Source organism: Abramis brama, assembly GCF_963993115.1.
Source record: "Abramis brama genome assembly, chromosome: 8".
NCBI lineage: Eukaryota > Metazoa > Chordata > Actinopteri > Cypriniformes > Leuciscidae > Abramis > Abramis brama.
The window spans coordinates 38,676,165-38,701,074 of NC_139970.1; the positions used below are offsets into that span (position 1 = coordinate 38,676,165).

Sequence of the window (24,910 nt, forward strand, 5' to 3'; positions counted from 1 at the left end):
ATTGCTTAAATCACCTTTCTTTCCCATTCTGACATTCAGTTTGGAGTTCAGGAGATTGTCTTGACCAGGACCACACCCTAAATGCATTGAAGCAACTGCCATGTGATTGGTTGATTAGATAATTGCATTAATGAGAAATTGAACAGGTGTTCCTAATAATCCTTTAGGTGAGTGTTTTTATCATTTTGAAAAAAAAATTATTCTTCTTGAAAGTTGGTTTCAAAACTTGTTCGATTTCAGGGACCAGATTTTTGTGAAATGTCTCGTGAGGAAGTGTAATTTATTGCTGTCTAGGGCTTTTAATAGTCAGCTAGTTGGTATGTTATTATTAGTTGATCAGCTTTGCAATTATTTAGTTACTTTACATTTGCCTTTTCCACCTTTTCCAGATAACAAAAGTGATGAATGCCATGAGAGAGAAAGAATATATTGACTTTTTCTTAAATACTGATCTGGGGCTGTAATGGAAGTGGATGCACCTCCATTCTGGAAAGGGGCCCTTATTTCTTCCAGGCTGTTTGAGACTGTGGAGTGATCCATCTATGTTAGGCCACACAGGGGCTGCTATGATGGTTTAGACTCATATCATATCCCTCTCCATTTGCACAGCCCATCCATCTATGTCCACTCTCCCTCTCTCTTTTTGTCTTTTACTCACTCGTTCACTCATGATAACTTTTCCTGCACAAGGCCCTTTGACCTGCGGTAGATGTTGGCAATGAGAGACACCTCACAGACTGGCTTGTGGATCATGTTTTCAGCCTTAAAAATTCAATTACCTAGTTACTGCCAGTAATTATTAAAAAAACATCTGTGGTTACCGTGCTTGCAAGGTAGTATTGTATTAATATTTCTCAAACATTCTGTTTAGGGATTGTTTTGGTATTAAAGTCGGCATGAAACGGAAGTTGTGATAGTCTTTTCTTCCCTATTGTGATGTATATCTGAGTAAAACGGCTTCTCGAACAAGAAAACATTTAGGGTGGGACTTGATTTTGTCCGTGGGGAATTGATTGGATGGTTGTGATTTGCTATTGGTCAATCTCATGTGAGTGACATGTTGTCTCTTTATTTTTGTCTAATCACCATATACAAGATTGTCTTACCTTATTTTTGTTTTTTGTAGACTTTATACATCATGTTTGCATTTGCACACATGGTTTTCTTCCTTTCAGCTATTTTCATAATGATTTTTTGATTTGATAGCATCTTTCTTGCATATACATATACTATAATGCCACCTTTAAAGTGCATAGACTCTTTGTTTGTTCTTTGAACCATCAGATTGAAAACACCAAAACAATCAAAACCTAAACTTAGCAAAAGCTTTTGCCTTGGATGCTTGTATTTCCTTTAGGAGATGGAAATATTTTTTTTCAATCCCAGATTTCATTGCAGCATGAAAGAAAGAGATGCTCAGCAGAGGACCTTGGCATAAGTATTTTCTATTCTTGTTTATCCAACTGCATTTATTGTTAGCATGACAAGGTCGTACAGTATCAAGGCCATTGGATACAATTAGAAAAATACAAACTCAAGGCCTCTGGAGTCCTCTAAATCTGCTCTCCTTTTTTAAAGAAATGTTCAGAAGCTGAAGCTTTTCTTTCCTCTTAATTATTTTATGTAATGGGTTTTAATGACCATGACTCTTGTGACTGAAAATCCACATTTGTAGCTGCACTTTTTTTTTACCCAGTTAATGTGTTTATATGCACTTTAAAAGTTTAAAGTAATGTAAAGACTTTAGTCCTTACCAGTCTGATTTGTTTTGCATGTACACTACTGTACTATACATTGAAGTCAGCAAGATTACTTTACTGTTTTGAAAGAGATTAATGTTTTATTTAGCAAGGGTTCATTAAATGTGATCAAAACTGTCAGGAAATACGTTTTACATCGTTAAATAAGATTTGGATTTCAAATAAATGCTTTTTTTTCTTTCACTTTCCATTCATCAAAAAAAAAAAAAAATCATCATGGTTTCCACAAAAATATTAAGCAGCACAAGTCTGTGTCAACACTGATGATAAGAAATGTGGCAAATCAGCATATTAGAATGATTGAAGGATCTGAATGATCATGTGACACTCAAGACTGGAGTGGCTGCTGGAAATTACATTTCAATATATAAATATCAAATAGAAAAGAGTTATTTAAAATTATAATCATATTTTACAATATTTTGCTGTTTTACTGTACTTTTGATCAAATAAATGCAGCCTTGGCGAGCATAAGAGACTTCTTTCAGAAACGTTACAAAATCTTACCGACCCCAACTATTAAATGGTAGAGTTAAAAGGCTGTGTCCAAACAAACTGAGTTTACTCTGTTTTGCTGTGCAGTTATTGGAGTTTGATGTTGAGGACTGTTTGCAAACTGATTTTGCACCAGTGCTTGTTTCCTATGCTGCATACTAATTCCTGGACCAATAGCGTGTAGCGTTTAGCCTGTGCTCCCAGATCTCTCTGTTTTCCCTGTGTTGTCCGCTATAATCCTGTTAACACCGTGGCATTGAGCTGTTCTGTTTTTCCCAGAAGTTCATCCATGCCGCCGTCTCTGTCGAAAGCCGCACCTTTGGAAGTATCTTCCTGAAAACCTCAGTAGCATGAGTTGCATTTTATTGCATCACATTTATGTAGACAAATGTTCAAACATGGGAGAATTCTTCTTATTATTTTGGTTTTCTTTCTTGAGACATTAAGATTCGAACTTACTAGCGTAGACGGGTCAAGGTTTTCTGAAGTGTGGATAATACATGTGAATTTTTTTTCACTGTGTGTAAAAGTGAAAGAGTCTGCTTGTAAGTTTTGTTGTTATGAAGCTACTAAAGCAATGGAGCATAAATCCTTAGCTCAGCACTGTCTGAGCCAGCATTCAGCGGCATCGGCTGTATTTCTCAGCCTCAATGGAGCGGAGGTCACAAATGAAGGGGGATCTGAGAAAGGAAAGTATCCAGAAGCATCTGTGAGGTGGATTGATAGAGAAGGTGGGCTGTCATCTGTCCCCAGTGTGGCGGTCACTCGACCTTGGAATGATGGACTCTGGGAGAGCAGCCATTTATTGGCCTTCCTCCAGTGCCTGGACTTTCATAGCTACACATGTGGGTGATTTATACCCGAGCGCACATGCAGGGTGTGCGGGTGTAATGTATTAAAGTGTGTGCTGTAGGGCTGTGAGGCGGTGGAAATGTGCTTTTGCTTTACTGTTTATACTGAGAGACTCCAGACTGCGACTAAAGCTTTGAGAGTCTGTATGCAGTTTCATCAGTTGAGTCATGAAGTGAGGTGCCATTAGTTTATTTGACTGTGAACACTTGAGCTGTATGATTAATCGTTAAAAGATTGTGATCTCGATTCAAACACCCACGCAATCTTATTCCTAAATGACAACGAATCACCTGTGACTATTAAACCTTTATAGCAAACATTCAAATCTGCGTTGGCGCTGCCGCTGAACCAGAGAGAGCAGTTGTCATCTACGAAGCAGCTTCACAAACAGTATTTTCGACACCTCGTTATTTCTGTGCTGCAATAATTCAGATTATCACAGAAGTACTGGGATAAACGTTTATAGTTCGGATATAAACACTGATGTCTATGGCAGTGTAAAGAGAGTAAATCACCTTTTGAAAGTAACGACGCTTCAAATAACATTGGTCAATTACATTGTTACACCAGTAGGTGGCGACAAGTGACTGTTAAAAAATGTATTTGTCAGTAGCCACTTTCACACAGCGCGTTGATCCCAGGAAATTGCCGTAAAATTGCTAGAGTGTGTAAAATTGCTTCTGTGTGAACACAAACACGTCCCGGGATTGATGCCGGGATCAATGCCGGTATGGGAACCTAGTAACATTCTCTAGTGCCGGGATCAGTATATGGGGAACGAGCTACTGGGAAGTATGGACTCGTCTCCGTGTAAAATGACGAGTTATCATCAGATCTGACATCTGACAGGAGTTATCACATCCTGACGTCACGTGTCTTTACGGAATGTGTGTTAACGCACTCACAGATTCCGGAAAATCACTAGCAGTGTGAATGAACCAAAATCAAACGATCCCGGGACAAATCCCGGGACACATTATCCGTGTATTTTCCGGAATCTCTGTGTGAAAGGGGCTATGAATCATTCATTCAAGAGATTTGTTAAAAATCGCTGATTCATCCAGTACTGAAACAAGCAAAGTTATTATGAGCGAGTCATTAAATCATTTATTCAAACTGATTTTTTTATATTGCATAATTGAATTTAATTAAATATTTAAAAAAAAAAAAATTGGACTGCAATTAAAATGTTAGAACCTCCAGTAAATTGCATTTTTTTAGTTGTCTATTCAGAATCATGGGAAAATCCTGATCTCTATTTAAAAATAAAATGAAATAAACTGATTCTCAATTTATCCAGAACTGTGCAGCTCTAATGAACACCAATGTTTTTTATACCATTCAGGCAAAAATATATTTTTGTAACTTGAGTGGTTTAAATCACACTCAGTGAATCATTCAGTCATTACATCACAATTTAATTCCCACATAGTCCTTTGTCACACACATTTTTAAGGGGGTTGAATACTTTTGCAAGCCACACACACACACCTTTTTCAAATAACTATATTGTGAAAATAGTGATTAAATTTTTATTATACTGCTTTTTTAGTGAGGCATGATTATTTGTGAAAGAGGAGGTTTTATGCTTAATCTGCTGCATGTATTTCCATACATGTGTGTACACATGGAGGGTTTGAAGACGATGATCTTTGCCCTCGCTTACTCCTTCAGCTTTTCACATCTCCCCCACAGAAAGCAATCTCACATAAAACTATCATATAAAAAATTCATCCCGCACACTCGTTCTCCTTGCCAGCCATTCTTTTAACTCAAGTGCAGCGTGATGAACAGCCATCTGTCAGTTATTGAATCCACTAACCCAGTAAAAGAGTTTCTGCCCTCAGCCCAAGCTCAAAGAATCAGCCTTCTCAGAAAACCCTCAGATCACTTGGAAAACCTTGACGTCGCTGGAACAGCAGAATTCCAAAGCTGAAGAATATTCATAACCATTCTTTGTCTGAAACCGGTCAGTGAGTTTGACATTTTTGGATGAAGGAAACTAGTTTCAGCTTCCAAGGCACAATAATATAATGTCGCTTTAGACGTAATCAAGATTTAATGTGCTTGCTTCTCAGTAGAAATGGAATCATAATGTGAATTCAGTATCTTATAATATTAAATTATTAAATTATTAATTTTCATTTTCTAGTGTCAGCTACAGTGTTTTAATTTAATTTAATATTAGTTTAATATTTCACTTTTTATTATTTTGTACGTTATTTATTTTTATTTAATTGTTTCATTTAATTTCCAAGTATGAGCTTTAGCTTAGCTAGGCTAATCATAAGGTGACAAGGAAGTGAATTAATAATTTATGCTCCATTTACACGTAGACCAGATGGATCAGATGTTATGCAAGTATTGAACTTCATGACTATACCTCCTTATACAACCTAGGAAGGCAGAATTTGGACACAGATTTTTGTCTGTATTGGTTTAAACTCTCAATCAGGATATTTGTATAGTGGAAAGTTTTAATGTTTTAGAACAAACGTCCCATGGTTATTATTTGTAAGCAAATGTTATGTACTACATTCTGCACTTAAAATAAGACAAATGGATGCTCATCTCAGAGGCTTGTGTGTCTTCTACAGGAAGTGATATCATTTGTCTGTGGCTCTGCAGCCCTGTCCATGGTGCTGAAGTCCCCGGTCTCGTTCCATCAGTCTCTGACACATGTTGGGCTCTTGGCCACCCCCCGGCACTCTATTAGAGCACAGTAATTGGCGTTCAGGCGGGTGGAGAACTCATATCAGCGGCAGTATTATTACATTTATTTGGAGAGCTGAATTTATTTGTCCTGAGGGCTGGTGTTTGGCTCAAGCTGACTGAGGGCCATATGTGTAGAAAACGTGCGGTTGTAGTGCATGCTGAAGAATAGCTAATGTGGTTAAGATTTAGAGGCACCTATTTGTGAATATCAAGTAAAGTGCAGTATTATTTTGTTCAACATAAATTTGCATGTTAGGTAGAATGTCCAAGTTTTTTTTTTTTTTTTTTTGGTCCGCAGAGCAAATGTGGATGGTGATTTGTACTGTTATGCTCCAAAATAAAAGATAGTAATCCATTCAAAAGTAATCCAGTAATTAGTTGACGCACCGTTAATGTAGTTCATAATTTATTTTTTATTTTTTTATTCCATTTTAGTGGTAAGATTTAAAGTTGTAAAATTGAGTTGAATTTAAGTTCACTATATTTTATTTATTTATTTATTTATTATTATTATTATTATTATTATTATTATTATTATATTTATTATTACTATATAAGGTATTTGTTTTATTTATAAACTGCATTTTATATATATATATACATTTATTATGATTAATATTAAATTATGTGTATCTAATATATTCAAAAATATTATATACAAGTAATAAAAAGGAAATATTAAATTAATATTATTTTAATATATATATATATATATATATATATATATATATATATATATATATATATATATATATATATATATATATATATATATATATATTACTTGTTTTAATTGATAAGTATTTAATTTATAATATTAATTTAATATTTACTTTTTTATTAATAATCTTTTTTAATAATATAAAAAAGCTCTGCCTTTCAGAGCAGACCCACAAGACTTATTTTTACCTTGAAAGACTTGTTGAAGTCTGGAAAACACCTTGTACTCGTGAATTAGTCTCATCTTGAGTTTGAAGTTTAGTGGAAATTGGTGTGATTTAATGTGGAATGCGGGACCATCTCTCTTTTTATATGTGCTTTTCTCTAACAGCTTGACTCATGACAGCCGCAGTTAAAGATGTGATAGAACGTTCTCAGGTGTACGACCAAAGTGCCCCGGCGTGTCACCCTTCATCTGTACGTCAATACCAGCCACAGGCCACTTTGGTGAAATTACATAGTGTGCTCTGAAGTGGCAGATCACAGTGAATGCCCTCACCCTCATCTCGCTGCTCTCCACTGTCATCTGGCTCTTCTTCAGCTATGATGTTGACTGTGGATGGCTGTCTGCGTGCTATAAGCCTCTCACACAGAGATCTGAACTCTTGCAGATCAGTCTTCATTTGAATGTGAGCTGTGTGATGGCACTAAAGACTCTCAGGGTGAATCGCCCCCTTTTTCTTCTCTCCGCTCATGGCTCATCAAACATGCTTTTACTCCGAAACACACATCAGTCTGCTCTAAATCACATATTTGAAAGATAAGAACAGCGAGCGGGGAATGCTTCTGTCAATTTCAATGCCAAACATGCCGCTAAACATAACCTCAGAGAAAATCATCTCTTTATTTCCATTGGAGACATGTGCAAACCAGAAAATACCACCTTCTCCTTAGGCCTGTGCGGTAAAAGTTAGTTTTAGTTACAGCATTCATAGAGTTTAAGCAGAAAATACGGTAAAAAAATGCACTTTAAACTTTTTTGGCAGTACTGTCTTTTGCAAAATATGCTTTTATGAATACATAATGTGAAATGTAACTATAAAATAATGGTGCAAACCACTTCCCTATTGTTTTAAAAGGCTTCTGTTGGACTTAATACAAGTTGCACATGCAGTGACAGGGACACAGCACTTTCTATTAGGTAAATCTGCCTGAATCCAGGTTATGTTAAGAGATGGTTTATGAAAATGATCATTGCTCTCATTGTTTATATATATATATATAATTTTATTTATTTTTTGCTCTGTGAGAAATAGTTGAATTATGAAATTTTCCACGGAAAAATAATAGCATACAGGTTTTAAAATGACATGATAAATAAAGACAGAATTTTAAGTTTTAGGTGAAATTCCAGATGCTGAGATGGTTAAACATCTCCTCCACACAGTCACGCAAGATGAATGAAAAACAAATCAGCGAGTGCTGCATGCACATCTCCCAGAAAACTGTATTTCACAGTCCTGCACTTTTACAGATGAGCAGAGATTTGTTATTTTTGGTTTCCTATTGGATTGCTCTTTCTCTGTTGTTGCAGGAGAGTCTGCTCTCACAGTGCACTGATATGATACACTCTGAGAAATGCATGCTGGGAGTTTTAACCTCCAAGCTGGCTTTGGGATCCTCTGAAAGAGCAGATGTTGGTCTCTGTTTGTGTGTTTAACCAGTAACATTAATGAACTGATGTGTGTCCAGCTGCTAGTTAAACTGTCGCTGGACTCAGAGATGGAGAGATCTGACACAGCTGTGCAAACAGGAAATCCTGTAATCTCCTCTCGCTGCTCTCAGAGACCAATGTGACATGGCTTGAGTCCCAGTGTCAACACCTTTTTAGTGGTTACTCTTGATTCTGTGGCTCTGGCTCAACACAAGTAGCATCCTAACAGAAAGGGAAGCTGATAAGTGGCTGATGAACTACATAGACAGTAATTATTATGCTATATTATTCATTTAAAAGTTTATTTATGTATTTTTTTATTATTATTTACGGAAGAGGATTAGGGCCAAGCAGTAATAAAAAAAATAAAACCATCTCGAGATTAAAGTCATTATAATGCGAGATTAAACTCGTTAAATTTCGAGAAAAAAAAGTCGAAATACAATCTTGAGAATAAACTCATTAAATATCGAGAATAAAGTCGTTGTGTTTCGAGAAAAAAACTCGTTAAATTTCGAGAAAAAAGTCGAAATACAATCTTGAGAATAAACTCATTACATTTCGAGAATGAACGCGTTAAATTTTGAGACCGATTTGAGGCCACATTCATCCTAACATCGAGCCTACTGCATGCGTTTTTAATTTATCATAGCTGTCCATATGCCAGAGTGCATTTGGCCATTTGCATGGCATTGGGCCATTTGGGCCAGCGCAAGTGTACTGGCGTCTTCTCAAGCGTCTCCTTCATCGAAATTCCACACCTTGAAGATCAACAAGTTTTATAAAGTTAATAAAGTTTAATAATGCGTCTTATGGTATCCTGGGAAACCATGATGAATCGCGTGTAGGTGAAGCCAGCGATAACCTTGCATTTGTCCACTGGTTGTCATTTCATGTTGGACAAAAGCGAGTACATCGCGCAAATTGGACTGATTTTTTCTTCTAAAAAGACCTAGCCGCTTGCAAATTCTCTTTAAAGTTCGTATGCTAATTATTATTCTGTCATAATTAGCTAAAGTTGATAGTATTTCTTTGTTACTGAAAGAAAGTCTAAAATATAGCTTGACTAAGTGATCCAACTCTGCCATGTCCTCTATCAGTAAAGGCTATGCAATGAACACTGATCAAATGCGTTATTCTCTACATTTCATTTCGACTTTTTTTCTCGAAACACAACGACTTTCTTATCGAAATCTAATGAGTTTATTCTCAAGATTGTATTTCGACTTTTTTTTCTCAATTTAACGAGTTTAATCTCGCATTATAATGACTTTAATCTCGAGATGGTTTTATTTTTTTATTATTGCTTGGCCCTAATCCTCTTCCGTAATTATTAAATAGCTTTTTAACTACAGGTTTTATTTTCATGTTATTTCTATTGTTTTATTTCAAAAGAAGTTTAGCTTCGAACTTAGTTTTTTTTTTTTTTTTTTTGGTCTGTGAGCAGTCACAACATCAATCGCTTCCAGTATACATGTGAAGTGAAGCTAAGACAATGACCTTCTTGCCCTGGTGTAATGATCATCCTCCAGTCTCCTGTGCTCCACAGATGCAAATGACACATTCAGCGTCCTCCTGAAACGCTGTCACCGCTCCCTGCCTGTGATTTTGTGTCCACCACTTGTAGATTGAAGCTGATCTCATTGCTGTTTATGGATTCATGAGCAAAATGAGAACAGCAGAGGAAGCTAAATCAAAAGCGACAGACCCAAAACGAGCTCAAGTCTCCGAGCCGCTCATTACACCATAGACCATTAGCAGACCAGCAAGAGGAGAAAAGAGCAGAGAGATGAAAATCAAGGAGCCGTTTGACGCCTGCTGAAATTCAGCTCCGCTCAGACAAATACTCTCACAACAACACTCCCTTGACTCTTTTCAATTTTCTTATGGAATATTAATCTTTAATAGGGTAATAATTGTGGTAGCATATTTGATGTCACCCACCATTAGACCAGATTAATTAGGCCATTTAGTTTAGCTTAAGAAAGTGTCGCCCGTGAAGAATGGGCCAGAGCGAAAGCAGAGAGCTGTGATTGGCTTCTTTATGTGCTTTGTAATGGCTTTCATTGGGCTGTCTCTCATACAGTATTGTGTGTGCTTTAGTATTCATGGCCGGAAATTTTGCTCAATCACATCATACTGTTTTTATTCATTTATTTTTATGGTCCAGGTATATCAAGTTAATGCAGACAATGATTTCAACTTTTAAATGAGTTAAATTTATTAGTATTTCTTATGGGCTCAAAATGTGTAGATGGCCTATATCTGTCCAGAGATGAATGAAAACAAAATCTGAATCAGTTTTAAATTTGGAAGATAATTCTTCCAAAGCGCAGTGAAGATTTTTTTTTTTGAAAATATAATTTTGGCAGCCAAATTAAAGTTAGAGTGGTATAATTAGCATGAAGCCGTTTTGTGCTGTCATGGGCCTTCACAGTAGATAATGCTTTACAATGAACTACATATTGCAATTTATCTGTTTTATTACGAACTGTCGCATTCTCTTTTTGCCAGCAAACTCTCCTCTTTTCAGGGTTTTTTTAAAACGGCCGATTCCCTGTAGGTTCAAGATTTAATGTGCTTCATGCCTCAAAGTAACCTGAGCAACTTTTCTCCATTTTTCTCTATCTATACGCATGGACGAGTGTCGTATGTACGCAGTTTTCCATGAAAACCATCCCATCAAGTCTAAAATATGAACACTTATACTGTAGTGAATCAGGGTAAGACAAAAACATGTTTTAGAAGAAGGATTGATGATGTATTGACTGAATTGTTCATTTTGAAGAAATAATTACATAGTGTACCTTTTTAAATAAATATTTTAAAAATGTATTCAAATCCACATGAAATTGAATACAAATAAATACTATTCTAAGGACTTGGCGTGTGTGTTTAACTTAACTAGATTTTTTTAAAGATTTATTTATTTTATTTATTTTACCTTTATTAAAATAGGATAGTAGAGGACTGACAGCAAGCAAAGTGTGAGAGAGAGGGGGACGGGATCGGGAAGGTTCAGGATCCGGGACTACATGTCAGAGCACTGCCAACAAGGCTATCGGCTCTCAACAGTATTTTTAATAGATTTTCCCTTTTCATTATTTCAGGCATCCTTATTTGTCATAAAACTTATAGAGGGTGATGAATTTGATCAACAGTTTTGTACTGTTGTTCAGGTGTCTTACCTGCAAATTGACCTTTTGTGTTTCAAAGAATCAAGAAATACAGATTTGGAAAGACGCGAGTAAATAATGACAGAAATTATTTTTTTTCTGTGAACTATGCCTTTAAAAATATTCCAAGTGTCTATTTGAAGAAAGAGAAAGCAGGAATACTGGCATTATGTCCTTGACAGCATCTTTTCTCTCAGTTAATCTAGAAGCTCCTGGTATCGTCTCTGTGTCAGGCGTATAAAAGCTTCCTCACTATAGCCTCAAGTCAGCACAGCCCTGCATCTCGGCTCTATTATGAGGAATGTTTTTAATGAAATGTAGAGTTTTGCTCTTGTGTTTATGCTGTGTTTTTCACCTGAGCTCAAGCGGCATCTGTGTCGACGGGGACTAAAAGCCCGTTGATGTCAATAACTGTATTTTTCCTCTGAGGCAGCTGAAGATGAGGTCTAATCGAATGGATATTAAAGTCACAATAGACTGCTCCTGCTATTACGGCCTGTCAAGCACGGCCCTTTCTCTCAAAGATTAGTTTCTCCTGCTGAATATTTATACACTTACTGTAGGCTTAACCTCACAGTCAATGGTGTTTCATTCCTCTTCTATCCTATTCTCTACTCTCCTCTTTCATTTCTGTCCTCTTCTCACCTCTCTTCTCCTCTTTTTCCCCCTCTTGTTCTTACTGCTCCACTCCAGTCATCTAAATTAAGCCACACGGGATGCATGATGTCATTATTTAGAGACATTATATGACGGCCTATACTTTCTCTTTGATACTTGCAACACCAGTTACTTTGGTAAAGTGCAATTTTCAAGTGCACTATAGTGAGATTAATGATTGGAGGGAAGTGTGTTTGTTTTCTTGAATTTGTAACTTCCACACTTATAGAAAACCTGGGAAAAGAAAGGTGTCAGGGAATTTTAAAATTGTGTTTTCTAGGCCTGAAAAAAAGTCTCGTAAATGTTCTGTAATTCTATATCGATTCAGTCTGAATTTGAATCTGAATCTGAATCTTACTCTTAATCTGAATTTTAATCACTGGAAAAGTCATATCATGTGCTTGTGGGAGCTTTATAGTAATAACTTCTAATAATATAGCTGATCAGTAAGACATCATAAATTCAAAATGCATGGTTTTATTAAATATTAATAATTTAGCACCAATAATAATTGAGCAGCAAATCATCTTAGAATGATTTCTGAAGGATCATGTGACACTGAAGACTGGAGTAATGATGCTGAAACTTCTGCTTTGCATCACAGGAATACATTACATTTTAAAATATATTCTAATAGAAAACAGTTATTTTAAATTGTAATAATATTTCACAATATTTGACTGTTTTGTATCAAATAACTGCAGTCTTTGTGAGAATAAGAGACTTTCAAAAGCATTTCAAAATCATACCATCCCCAAAGTATTAATCTGTGTGTATATGTACGTCTATGGACTATTTTTCATCCACCAGGTGAAAATTATGAATTCAATCACTTGTTGAACATAATTCCATGTGTCATTCATGTCTGTAGCTCTTTGCTTATCACGGTGAATGCTTATTATCAGGGGTTTGTCCAAGCCACTAACCCCAAGATTGAGCAGAAGTACCTGTGATTATATGTATTTAGCAGACAGCACTAATGATGATCTCTTCCTCTGTCTTTCTGTCAGGTGTGGCTGTGGCTCAGCAAGTGCAGGGCCAGTCGAGGCGTTTCACCACCATGGATGTTGATGAGGAGGAGAACATGAGTGAGTGCTCATAGCTGAACCCCAAACCCTTCATTCCAGCACAGAGCCCTACACACTCCCCGTAACGAATGTGTCATTTAGTCCACAGTTCATGTGCCTTCCCGTCCCTCTATATGCCCATCACGCTAAACAGATTTTTAAAGTAGTGTTTAGACATGGGCACAATTTTTACCTTGAAACTTTAGTCCGTTCAGATCAAATCTTTCTTTTTTTTTTTCTTTTTTTTTTTGAAAACGTCTTCTATGTTTAGTCATTTTTCATTATTGCAGTATATTTTCATCTGACTCAAATGGTGTAAAATTTTAGTCAACAAAATAACATTGTGGTTGATCTTTAGTGTGTTAGATGAACAAATATTTAAATGAATTTAAACATATCAGACGTATATAAGATTTATCCACATTCTAATTTTGTTCTGTTGCTTGCTTGCATTGTGTATTGGGTGTTACACCTTCTACCTTTCAAGCATGTCCTATTCCAAAATGATTTTAAAATTTCTGCTGCTTTTTGATGTTGCTTCTAAGTCTTGTTTAAAGGGATGCTTCACCCAAACATGAATCTTCATTTACTCACATTTTATGAAAGAACAAATGAAGAACATTGGGGTCCAAACTACATGGAACCCCATTAACTTTCATTGTACTGACTGAATTAATTTTTTTTTTTTTCCTAATTTTTTTTCTTTTGTGTTCCACAGAAGAATACATCATAAAACGTCATGACAGTGAGTAAATGATGACAGAATTTTTTTGTTTTTTTTTGGGTGAACTATTCCCTTTTTTTTTCTGCCCTCATTTTTGTGCCACTGCAAAAGTAGCTAAAAAAGGTAACTGAATAAAAATGCAAAGCATGTTATAGATAACATTTTAATTTCATTTGTTCTTTTAAAATGAGTAAATTATCAGTGGTTTAAAACAAGGTAGCATAAAAAAAAATCAGTATCGCTAGATGTGCTAAATAATCCAATATCTTCCAAATTTAGCATTCCCTATTTCATTGGGCTTTACACTTGAATGTGATCAAAGAAGATCGGGACTCGAGACTGAAGAAATACACAGCGTTCCTCCGGTGTCTGAGTCCCGTTCTTCTTTATTCAGCAGCGCTGTGAATAGAAGATTCTGGGAAGAGTTGTTAACCCAGAGGAAATGTAACCCTCGATTGTCCCGTCACTCCGTAGCTTGTCTTCAGAGCCACTGACAATGGAGGGACCCTTCATTTATTACGGATCTGTAGCGAAGCGGACGCTTTCTTATTTAGATTTTCTGCCGATAAGCGCATTTGATATCCAAAAGCTTTCTACCTGTGACAGTGCATATTTCTCTATCAGCTTTAGATGTTTGATGATCAGCTTTCAGGATTTTGGGCAGAAATTCATTGCTTGGCAAGAGCGTCGGTTTTATACACTCATTCAGCACCAGATAACCCCCCACCCCCACCCCATTGAGTGAAAGACCAACACGTTTTTCGCCCCCTTTTTTTATGCAGCCTTACCAGTGTTTTCCCATTCTTGTTCTCCATAGGAATTTTTAAGTTTTAAAGATTTTAACCAAGAAGTGCATTCGACTACATCACCGTACACCAAGCGAGAATCAACATGGTGTTTTTTTTTGACGTTGCTAATGCACACAAAGGGAGCTGGTGCACTTCACTGTTACTGGGCCTTTGTGTAGATTGAAGACATTGAAGTTCATGGCTCTAAAGGAGAGATCCTGTTTCTATGTTATTTAAGCTGTCGGTGCCACTGCAGGTGTTCGCTTTTACATTCCTTTAATACTCTGTAGTGAGCCAATGCATTTTACTGGTTACAGTAAGTACATTTATTAGGATTTTATGCTTTTGCATGTGCAATTGATTGAATTTTCAGCTGAAGGTGGGCAGGTCTATAAACTTATAGCTTTAATATCTCTAGTAAGCTTAAAGCTGTTAAAGTTGAAGTTTTATTGCACAATCTTTTGGGCATTCTTTGTTAGTGTAACAAGCTAGTGACCTGCTTTGGTGTCGTCTTCTAAGGCCACATCTTAACGGAAATTTAACCTAAAAAAATGTTTGAAATAGGTTTTTGGCAAGCACAGATTCGACTGAAAATGTTTACTTAGAAAAACAGCAAAATAGTACATTAGTTTGAATGTTTTGCAGATATTTTTTGTTACTGAATGGATTATAAAAGTACATTTTGAGTGGCCTGCCTAAGATCCTTTAAAAGCCTACCTATGTAGGGATCTCACTAGGTTTTGGAACAGGGCCATTGTTTTAGCAAGAGTGATTTCCATCATTAAAGCCAGAGTCAATCGCTTACATGAACGTGTGTGTGTGTGTGTGTGTGTGTGTGTGTGTGTGTGTGTGTGTGTGTGTGTGTGTGATGTGGATATGTTTATTAAAGTTTGACACGCATAAGAAGGGTTTTGATTTTCAGATTCTGCTCCAGTATTTTGTATATTTCTCTCTATGTTTCTTTCTTTCTTTCTTTCTCTTTCTTTCTTTCTTTCTTTCTTTCTTTCTTTCTTTCTCCTCTTCTTTCTTTTTTCTCCTCTTCTTTCTTTCTTTCTCCTCCACGTTCTCTTTCTTGCTCACCCCCCCCCCCCCCCCCCCCCCCACCTGGCGTTTTCCCTGACACGACTTTCTCTCTTCTCAGATATCTTCATTTTATTTCTCCTTCTGCCTTGCACCCTCTCCCTTATCCACCCTGTTGCTCCTACTGTTTGCAGAGAGCTCTTACTCTGTTCCCCTACTGTTCACGGACGCTATTCTCTCTCTACCAGAGCACTGAAAGCAGTAACCTAGCGAGCTTTTGCTGAAGGATGTTATAAATGAAAATTTAGCCAAAGTTCCATCAGCTTTGTCAACAGGACATGATGATGTGTGTTTCCTCTGCAAGACCCTCTTCTTAAGGGAAAAAAATTGTGACCTTGTAAACATCTCATGAAAACATGCCCAGATCCTATTTCACCCCAAAATCTAAATATAGAATCAAATAAAATTTTGCAATCAGAAAACCAAGTTTTATTTTTTATGTTTTTGCTCTCACAGTTAACACATTAATGTATGCGATTAAATATGCTGCCTTATTGTCATATATATATATATATATATATATATATATATTTTTTTTTTTATGACAGCATTTATTTAATTTGATATATTATTGAAACCTTGAGTGAAGAGCACTATTGTATAAATATTATGTCATCCACACAACACCTAATAATTGCATATATGCATATTTTTTTATTTTATATATTCAGTATTTTATTTGTATTTTAAAGGAACTCATTAAAGATTGACCATGATTTAAATCTTTTAATTGATTGACATCCCTATTGTGACCATTTTTGGACAGTTATTTGTTTTTTCTTTTGATTTTGGGTTGAAATATGATGCTTGACCAGTTTTGTTAGATAAGAGAACTATGTTCTCAAAGTTTTTTCACAACTAAAAACTGAACCCATTGCGAACCCATATTTGTTGGTGTTTTATAGCCACTATTTATATAGAGGGACAGGAAAAAGTGCCTTTGTCACGCAAAAAGAGCCTCATTTAATTAGTTATTAGGCTTTTAAAGCTTTGGTTTCTGTTCTCCATTAGCACATATTTTATCTCCAATGAGATGATTGATTGACTCGGCACGAGCCATTGCCTGCAAAACTGAATGCTCAAACTGTACTTTAAATTAAACTGATGATTATGATCATTTAGATTTCATACCTCATGGTCTTCCTTAATTATGTTAATTAATCGGGTTTTTTTTTTTTCTTCAAAGTTTTTTCAGTGTCATCTCTGAAATTCCTCTCATAAAGAAGTTTCACAAGATTAGTCTAAAAATGTATCATGCTAGCATACCTCGGCACACAAAAAAGGAACACACATCACTTGTTCGGTTACAAAGAAAGATAAAGGAATCTATAAATTTTACATTTACAAGATCCTGCAACGAAGGCGTTGTAAGTTACTCTTTCTGGGCACCGCAGGTTCATGCAGCACCGACGTAAAGGAAAACCGCAACCTGGACAACGTCTCTTCTAAGGAGGGAGCTGGCCTGGTGGAGCAGCTCCCCAACGGTAGTGGAGGAGGGGGTCGCAAGCGCCCCCTGGAGGAGGGCAACAATGGCCATGCGCACTCGAAATTCAGACCCAAGAAACGTAAGAAAACGCCAGGGCCGGTTCTGCCCAAGAACGCCCTGATGCAGCTGAACGAGATCAAACCAGGCTTGCAGTACAAGCTTCTCTCGCAGACCGGCCCGGTCCATGCGCCGGTTTTCGTCATGACCGTCGAGGTTAACGGGCAGTTGTTCGAGGGCTCGGGTCCCACAAAGAAAAAGGCCAAGCTGAATGCCGCTGAGAAGGCCCTGCGTTCCTTTGTTCAGTTCCCTAACGCGTCTGAGGCGCACCTGGCCATGGGCCGTACGCTCACCGTCAACACGGATTTCACCTCCGACCAGGCTGACTTCCCTGACATGCTCTTCAACGGGTTTGAGACGCCGGCACCGCCCGAGGAATCATTTTTTCTGGGCTCCAACGGCAACGGCTCCTTAAACCCGCTGGGAGAGTATCCCGTGCCCCAGGCGCCAGGTACGAACAGCCTAGTTCAGGCGCCCCTGCCACCGCCCTCCTCCTTCGCCTCCTCGGCCAGCGGCAAGAACCCCGTCATGATTCTCAACGAGCTGCGGCCAGGCCTCAAATACGAGTTTGTGTCGGAGAGCGGGGAGAGCCATGCTAAGAACTTTGTGATGTCCGTGACTGTGGACTCGCAGACGTTTGAGGGCTCGGGCCGAAATAAGAAACTCGCTAAAGCCCGGGCTGCCCAGGCGGCTCTGTCTGCGCTCTTCAACATGCAACTGGACCAGACCCCATCTCGCCAGCCCATCCCCAGAGAGGGCCTACAGCTGCATCTGCCACAGGTAAGAGATCCGCACCTCAGACTCAATATAGTCAGATAGCACACGTACATCACGGAGACGTCTATTTGATGTGCGTGCTTACATCTGGAAGACGTATTTTTAAGAGTGTTTGCTCATCTGCAATACGTCTATAGGACGTTTCCTGTCAGATGTCAAATAGAGGTTTAGAAGATGTCTTTAAGATGTAATGATTTAGAATGTATGTTAAACTGACATCTTAAAGATGTCTATCAGATGTTAGTAAACAGCAGATGCTTTCCAGATGAAGTGATCTTTAACAGACATCTTGCAGACGTACGTGTGCTTTCTTTTTTGCCCTGAAGACTATAGGCTACACAATGATTGATGCATCTTAAGGGGTCATTCACGCAGAGCATGTTGTTGTGTTAAAAACTATAGATGTTGAACTATGAACAACAATGAAACACAATGCGACAGGCACATAGATGAGGGTTGGATTCTAACATTAAAAACAGCTAGACATAGGACAACATAGGCACATCTATTCCCATGTGTCATAAACGGCCTTTAACCTTTTTGTTTATTCACCAGTCTTTTTGAAAAATACTTAAATTATTTATAGCTCGCTATGCAGCGGTATAGTAATGGTTTATTTATACCCTAGATATAGGCAGGCCTAAACTGGTAAATAAATATTGTACAAGAAGATTGTTATTAGTTATAGTTTAATAAAAGTTATAGAATATTTTCACAAGCACTCCGCAGAAACTACTTTAATGTTGAATCTCATTTAAACCTTTTCTTGTACTGTGGCTTCCTTTAACTCGCACATCAGACTGTCTGATAAAGTCTTGATTGTATCTGATGTGTAAAAATCTGATAAATAAAAGACATTGGTCTTTCACATCTCAAAATGTTTAATTTAAGTTTCTGATCCCTTTAAGTTTATCAGAGATCATCATCTAAGCCTTTATGCCGGGATGCACAAAGCAGGCACATTATGGCCATCTTCATTAGGAACAAAGCCTAATGGAAATGAAGATGGGCTCTGTTAAAACACTGGGATGGATTTTGTGATTTAGCTTAAAAAAAAACCTTTCTTTTAACCTTTTTGCTGATTTATATATTTATATATATATATATATATATATATATATATATATATATATATATATATATATATATATATATATATATATATATATATATATATGACATGAAAGTGTAAATGTCTTTATATATGAATTAAGTTTTTGTTTTGTCATTATATGTACCTACATAACACATAGTAATTTATCTTCATACATTTTAATATATATATTTTTAAATTGCCATGTTGAGACTGAGCATTTTTTAGTTTTTCAAACAAACGAAATCTAAAATGATGCACTTAATTGGCCTGAACTTATTTATTTGGTTAAAATCAAATTTCCAGCTCCTAATAACATTGTAACTTTGGACCTTTAGGTAATTTTAATGGTCAAATAAAAAGCGTGTTAAAGCATTATGTTATTCGCAATATTTCTTAATGTTGTGTCTCTAGCAGAGCGTTGTGAATATGTCATGCATATTCAATATATTGCGCACCCCTACCAGTGAAACAACACAGTGAGCCGAAATGACCAACGATTGGCGTTTGTGTGAGAAGACGTCTATTTACACATTTCTAAAATCCTCTGTTAATCCTGCTTTTGAGATAAGGCCAGGCCTGGAAGCAACCCAATCTTAATTAACATCTTCCTCTGAACCGTGTCAAAACAAGAACATTTTGTTTCAGCCTGCCCACTACCTGTCCACTAAAGAGCAGTCCTGTCAGCCGCATGTTTTGTCTCTGATGCTGATTGCTCTTGGGCCGTCTGTCTCTGTGACACATACAGCACCATGAATGCAAGACCCCATTATCCATTCCTAATCCAATACCCACAAATTTAACATGCCGTCAATATGAGACCAGAGGCCGGATAGGTGTATTTGTTTCAACCAGATGTCAAGAGGTTAAATAGACTCTCGTCACGGGACAACTGATCGTTTTAGTTTTTCCTTCACTCGTGTGGCGATACGTACCGACCTTACATCAAGGATGGAAGGTTGAATACTATAGGCCATTATGGCCGTCTTAATTAAGAGTGAAGCCTAATGGAAACGAAGATGGGCTTTGTTAACACATTGGGATGGATTGTATGATTTAGCTAAAAATATATATATATTTTATTCTTTTTTTCGATATTCTATCAGAAAAGGACATTTATATTGTGATATCATTTGTTACCATTACTTATAAAAATTACTTTAACTAGTTAGCCCTTAAAATCATAAATTATGTATACAATTTCCTACGTAATTAGTTTATTATACAATATTATGGTTAATTATTGGACTTTATAAAAAATTATATAAAATTACTTTTACAGTTATTTGCATCAAATTACTTTTATTAATTTATTATATTAATAAATTAAATTATATTTTATTAAGTTATCATATTAATCATGCAGATATTTGGAAAAACAGCACTTTTGTTCATGATATTGCTAAATTATAAGGCTTTTTTTGTCCTCATATATCTTGCATTTTAACTGCATTCTAATAGGCTTCATCACACAGTCAGTTGTTGCCCTGCATCATGTTCATAACTAAAGTGCATGTAATGTAAGATGACCTACAGGTCTGGGCCAGGGCAATGTGCGTTAATAATTTGAGCGCATTATTATTTCCATAGTTAATCGCAGCAATTTAACATGTTAAATCTCTAAAACAGCTAAATTTAGATTTATTTTTTATTTTATATATTAAGTATTTTACATTTATATAGCATTTGGTAGTTTAATAAATTGCAAAAGGCCACGTCGTCATGATTAATCACTATTAATTTAGCATTTCTATTGAAAACATTCTCAAGAATGTTATTTGTTGTTAAAATGTTTTTTTATCTCTGCGTTAGCCTCCTTTTTTCCACTTTCTTAGTTTCATAGTCTGCTCTCCTGTGAGATCTGCGTGTAGTTGGCCAGTGATTTTCCTGTCATCTGTCCCCAGGCGCTAATGGGAAATGAAAGCAAATAAAGATGATGGTGGTAACTAGTGTGTTTTATCGTAAGAATAAAACGCAGCCTTCTGTTCGGTGGGAGATTTCTCTGTCTCCTGATAATGTATCGGGATGCTCCACTTTAAAACTCCCATTAGCCGTCTCCGACTGAGTGACTCTGAAGTATTTGGGAAGCAGTGTCAGACTAATGTCTCTAACTCGTGCCCATTCGGCCATTGATTTTTCCTTGGCATAATCATTTTCCAGCATATTAAGGAATGTGAAGTGGAGGGCACTGTTAGCGGAAAGGAATCACCGAGGTGCCTGAAGGGTTTCGATGAAATATTGATATTATATTGCAGCAGCGGAAGGTGAATCTGAGGTCTATGGTAAATTCTGCTTTACAGTCATCCATAGAGGGAAGTGTCAATTGAATGGGATTTAATTTAGGTGCGTTCCTTACAAATCAGTATAATATAGACTATTTTGTGTTGAAACTGTACTTTTAATCTCAAATATTTCTGAGTGGAAAAGCATATTCAACAAGGAAAATAAATCTTGATTTTATCCATCAGGAATTGATTGGATCATGAGAAGTGTGTCGAAGGGGAGAGGATAAAAAGGGGGAGGATGACTTAATATTTTTAAGACTTAATGTTGAATTTAGTCATGAAGTCAGTACTGTTTTCAGTAGCACTTTATTTTACAGTCCCGTTCCCCATGTACATACTATGTACTTGTTATAGTAACTGGGTAATAACAAGGCACTAATCCTGAACCGTCACCTAAACTTAACCTTAACCCATTTAGTTACCTTATATTACCCAGTTCTTAGGGAAGTACATGTAAGTGCACGTACTGTAAAATAAAGTGCAGCCCTGTTTTCAGTATTGCATGTCTGCCCGTAGCGGATGTGTGTTCATGTATTACTGATGTTAGCATTGAAGTCTGACGCCTGTATGCTCTTTACCAGGTTCTTGCAGATGCCGTTTCTCGTCTGGTAGTGGACAAATTCAGCGAGCTCACTGACAACTTCACGTCTCCACACGCACGGCGGAAAGTTCTGGCGGGTGTTGTCATGACAACAGGTAGAGTTCTTGGAACTGAGAACAAGTTCTTATTCAGAAATGGTCCCATTTTAAATAAATAAAAAAAGCAAATATCTGTTTTTTTGCCTCCAAATGGCTCTAAGACAGTTCTTTACAAGTAATCCATCAAAAAGACTCAAACTCATTAGTAATCTTTATGAATCAGCCTAATGAATTACTTACTGACTGCTTTAATGGTGTTTTGTGTACTTGAAATGGTCTACTTTTACTAATACTAAAAAATCAGAAAAGATATTCCCAGACTTGAGCGAGTGTTGTGTGATTTTTGTTGGTTCAGTTGTCAGTCCTGGTATGTTTCCACCTGTTTTGAACACAGGCACTGATGTCAAGGACGCTCAGGTCATCTGCGTCTCCACGGGAACCAAGTGTATAAACGGCGAGTATATGAGCGACCGCGGCCTGGCGCTCAACGACTGTCACGCTGAAATCATTGCTCGTCGCTCCCTGATCAGGTATCTCTACATGCAGCTGGAGCACTTCTTAAGGTGAGACGCCGCCTCTCTTGCATGTCTCTGTACATCTCATTTGTCATCATAGCATGATGGATGATGTTTAGTCTAGCAGAAAGGGAAATTAAATTCATAAACGGGTTTTAATTTAACATTTTGTTATAGTGTACAGTTTTAGATAGAGATGCAAAATGAATAGTGATTAATCATGACGTGGCCTTTTGCAATTTATTAAAAACCAAATGCTTTATAAATGTTAAATATAAATATATAATGTAAAAATATATATTTAAAATATAATAATAATAATAATAATAATAATAATAATAATAATAATAATGAAATGTTAGTATGGATATATTTGCATATATTTAATTAATCAGTGTTTGGTGGTTTTATTATAATAATTGTTATTATTAATGTTATTATTATTATTATTATTATTATTATTATATATTTAGCATTTGTACATTAGACGCGATATAGTATTTTATTTATTAAACCACCAAATGTAAAGAAAAATATATATATATGAAAATATATTGAAAAAATGTATCAAGATATATAAAATAAAAACCAAAATGTATAAAATAAAATTGATTAAATCACCAAATGATGTGATGTAAAAAAAAAATAAACGTGTATTAATTTACATATATATAAATATAAATATATATATATATATATATATATATATATATATATATATATATATATATATATATATATATATATATATATATGTGTATATGTATGTATGTGTGTGTGTGTGTGTGTGTGTTTTTGAAAAAATATTTGTAATCTATAATATATACAAAATAAATATGTAAAGAGAGAGAGATAAAATTATGTAATCTATAATAAAATTATTTTAGTTTTTTTTATTATTATTTAATATTACATTTTTATATGTAATTCAAGTGGACTGAGTTCCCCAAAAAAGTGTATGTGAGATATTTATGTAATATATATACTGACCACACCTTTAAATGTTTAGAATCTTGGAGTTCAAATTGCAGTCACAATATGTCAAAATAATTGCAATATGTTCATGCAAGCATGCATGCATTGTATGTATTTATACATGACAAAAAACTCTGGAGAAAAATGTGATTTTTCTATTGTTTCTCTCTGAATTTAGCAACAATAAAGAGGAGCACCAAAAGTCCATATTCACGCAGTGTGACAAACGTGGCTTCCGGCTGAAAGACAGCGTCCAGTTTCATCTCTACATCAGCACATCGCCCTGTGGAGACGCTCGGATCTTCTCTCCTCACGAGGCGGGCGTAGAGGGTGAAACTGAGTCTTTATTCAATCAAACTGTTCAGTCCTTTATACGTGAACTAGCGGGAGGTGGATGAGGACGTTAGTTTACTCAAACACTTGTTGGAAATGAATGATCAAAACTGAATAGTTGTGTTCAATTAAGATCAGGATGGGCCCTCTTATGATCAGGTCGCGTTTCATTATAATTTCACTTTACTGTCTGTCTGCATTTCAAAAACAAATTTCATCAGTGTTTTTAATTAGCTGGCTTTGTCGACTCCTCTTGTGAACTGATTAATTCTGCTCTAGAGTGTTGCTTTATAGACCATACAATTATTCCGCTGAAGCAAAACAAACAATTACTTCTTTAACTTATTGTTATTGGTTGATTAAATGTGTTGATTAGTTGAAGTAGATTAACATTTTCAGAAACATTGCATGGAAGTGCCCCTCTTTCCTTTAAAATGTTTGTTTAACTGTTCTCCTCAGACCAGGGAGACAGACACCCCAACAGGAAGGCAAGGGGCCAACTGAGAACCAAGATCGAGTCTGGAGAGGGAACCATCCCGGTGCGCACGAGTAACACCATACAGACATGGGACGGAGTTCTGCAGGGGGAGCGGCTGCTTACGATGTCATGCAGTGACAAAATCGCAAGGTAGTTGGTAGCATGTAAACACACATGTACATATGAGCCCTGTTCTAAAACCTAGTGAGCCGACTTGCTGTCTGCTTCCTACATAGACATACTAACTGATGCTCAGCAACAACACTAATAGAATCCCAGCTGCTGTTTTAAGGATGTCCAGTAATGTTTTGCACTTAATGTCATCAAGTGTTAATGATGTTTTTAGCTGTTAGTTCTTACATTATAGCTAATAAGTGTAAAAAAAAAAAAAAGTTAAAAATATTTAATGTTGGCAACTGGCAAGCCATTTTATGAGCCTGAACTGTTCCTTAGGTAATGATACAGTATGTTGTAGTACATTCATTTGGTTTAATTTTTTTTTGGTTTTTTTGGTTTAATTTTATGATATTATTTAGTTGTTTTGTTTTAATTTAATCTGTTAATTAAGAAAGAAAATATCAAAA

General features: G+C 36.2%; 1 protein-coding gene across 2 annotated transcripts in view; it reads left to right on the top strand.

Annotated features, from left to right (window-relative positions):
- The window catches only part of adarb1b (adenosine deaminase RNA specific B1b), a 153,182-nt gene that overhangs the window by 115,876 nt on the left and 12,396 nt on the right, over positions 1 to 24,910 (top strand). The window contains exons 4-10 of one of the 2 annotated variants that reach the window (XM_084121901.1): positions 13,040 to 13,117; positions 13,815 to 13,841; positions 17,083 to 18,011; positions 21,968 to 22,082; positions 22,420 to 22,588; positions 23,694 to 23,845; positions 24,308 to 24,476. In XM_084121901.1, the coding sequence (XP_083978027.1) occupies positions 13,090 to 13,117; positions 13,815 to 13,841; positions 17,083 to 18,011; positions 21,968 to 22,082; positions 22,420 to 22,588; positions 23,694 to 23,845; positions 24,308 to 24,476 (1,589 nt within the window). In that variant the 5' untranslated portion in view covers positions 13,040 to 13,089. The remainder of the gene's footprint in view (positions 1 to 13,039; positions 13,118 to 13,814; positions 13,842 to 17,082; positions 18,012 to 21,967; positions 22,083 to 22,419; positions 22,589 to 23,693; positions 23,846 to 24,307; positions 24,477 to 24,910) is intronic. The other variant, XM_084121902.1, reaches the window with a different exon arrangement.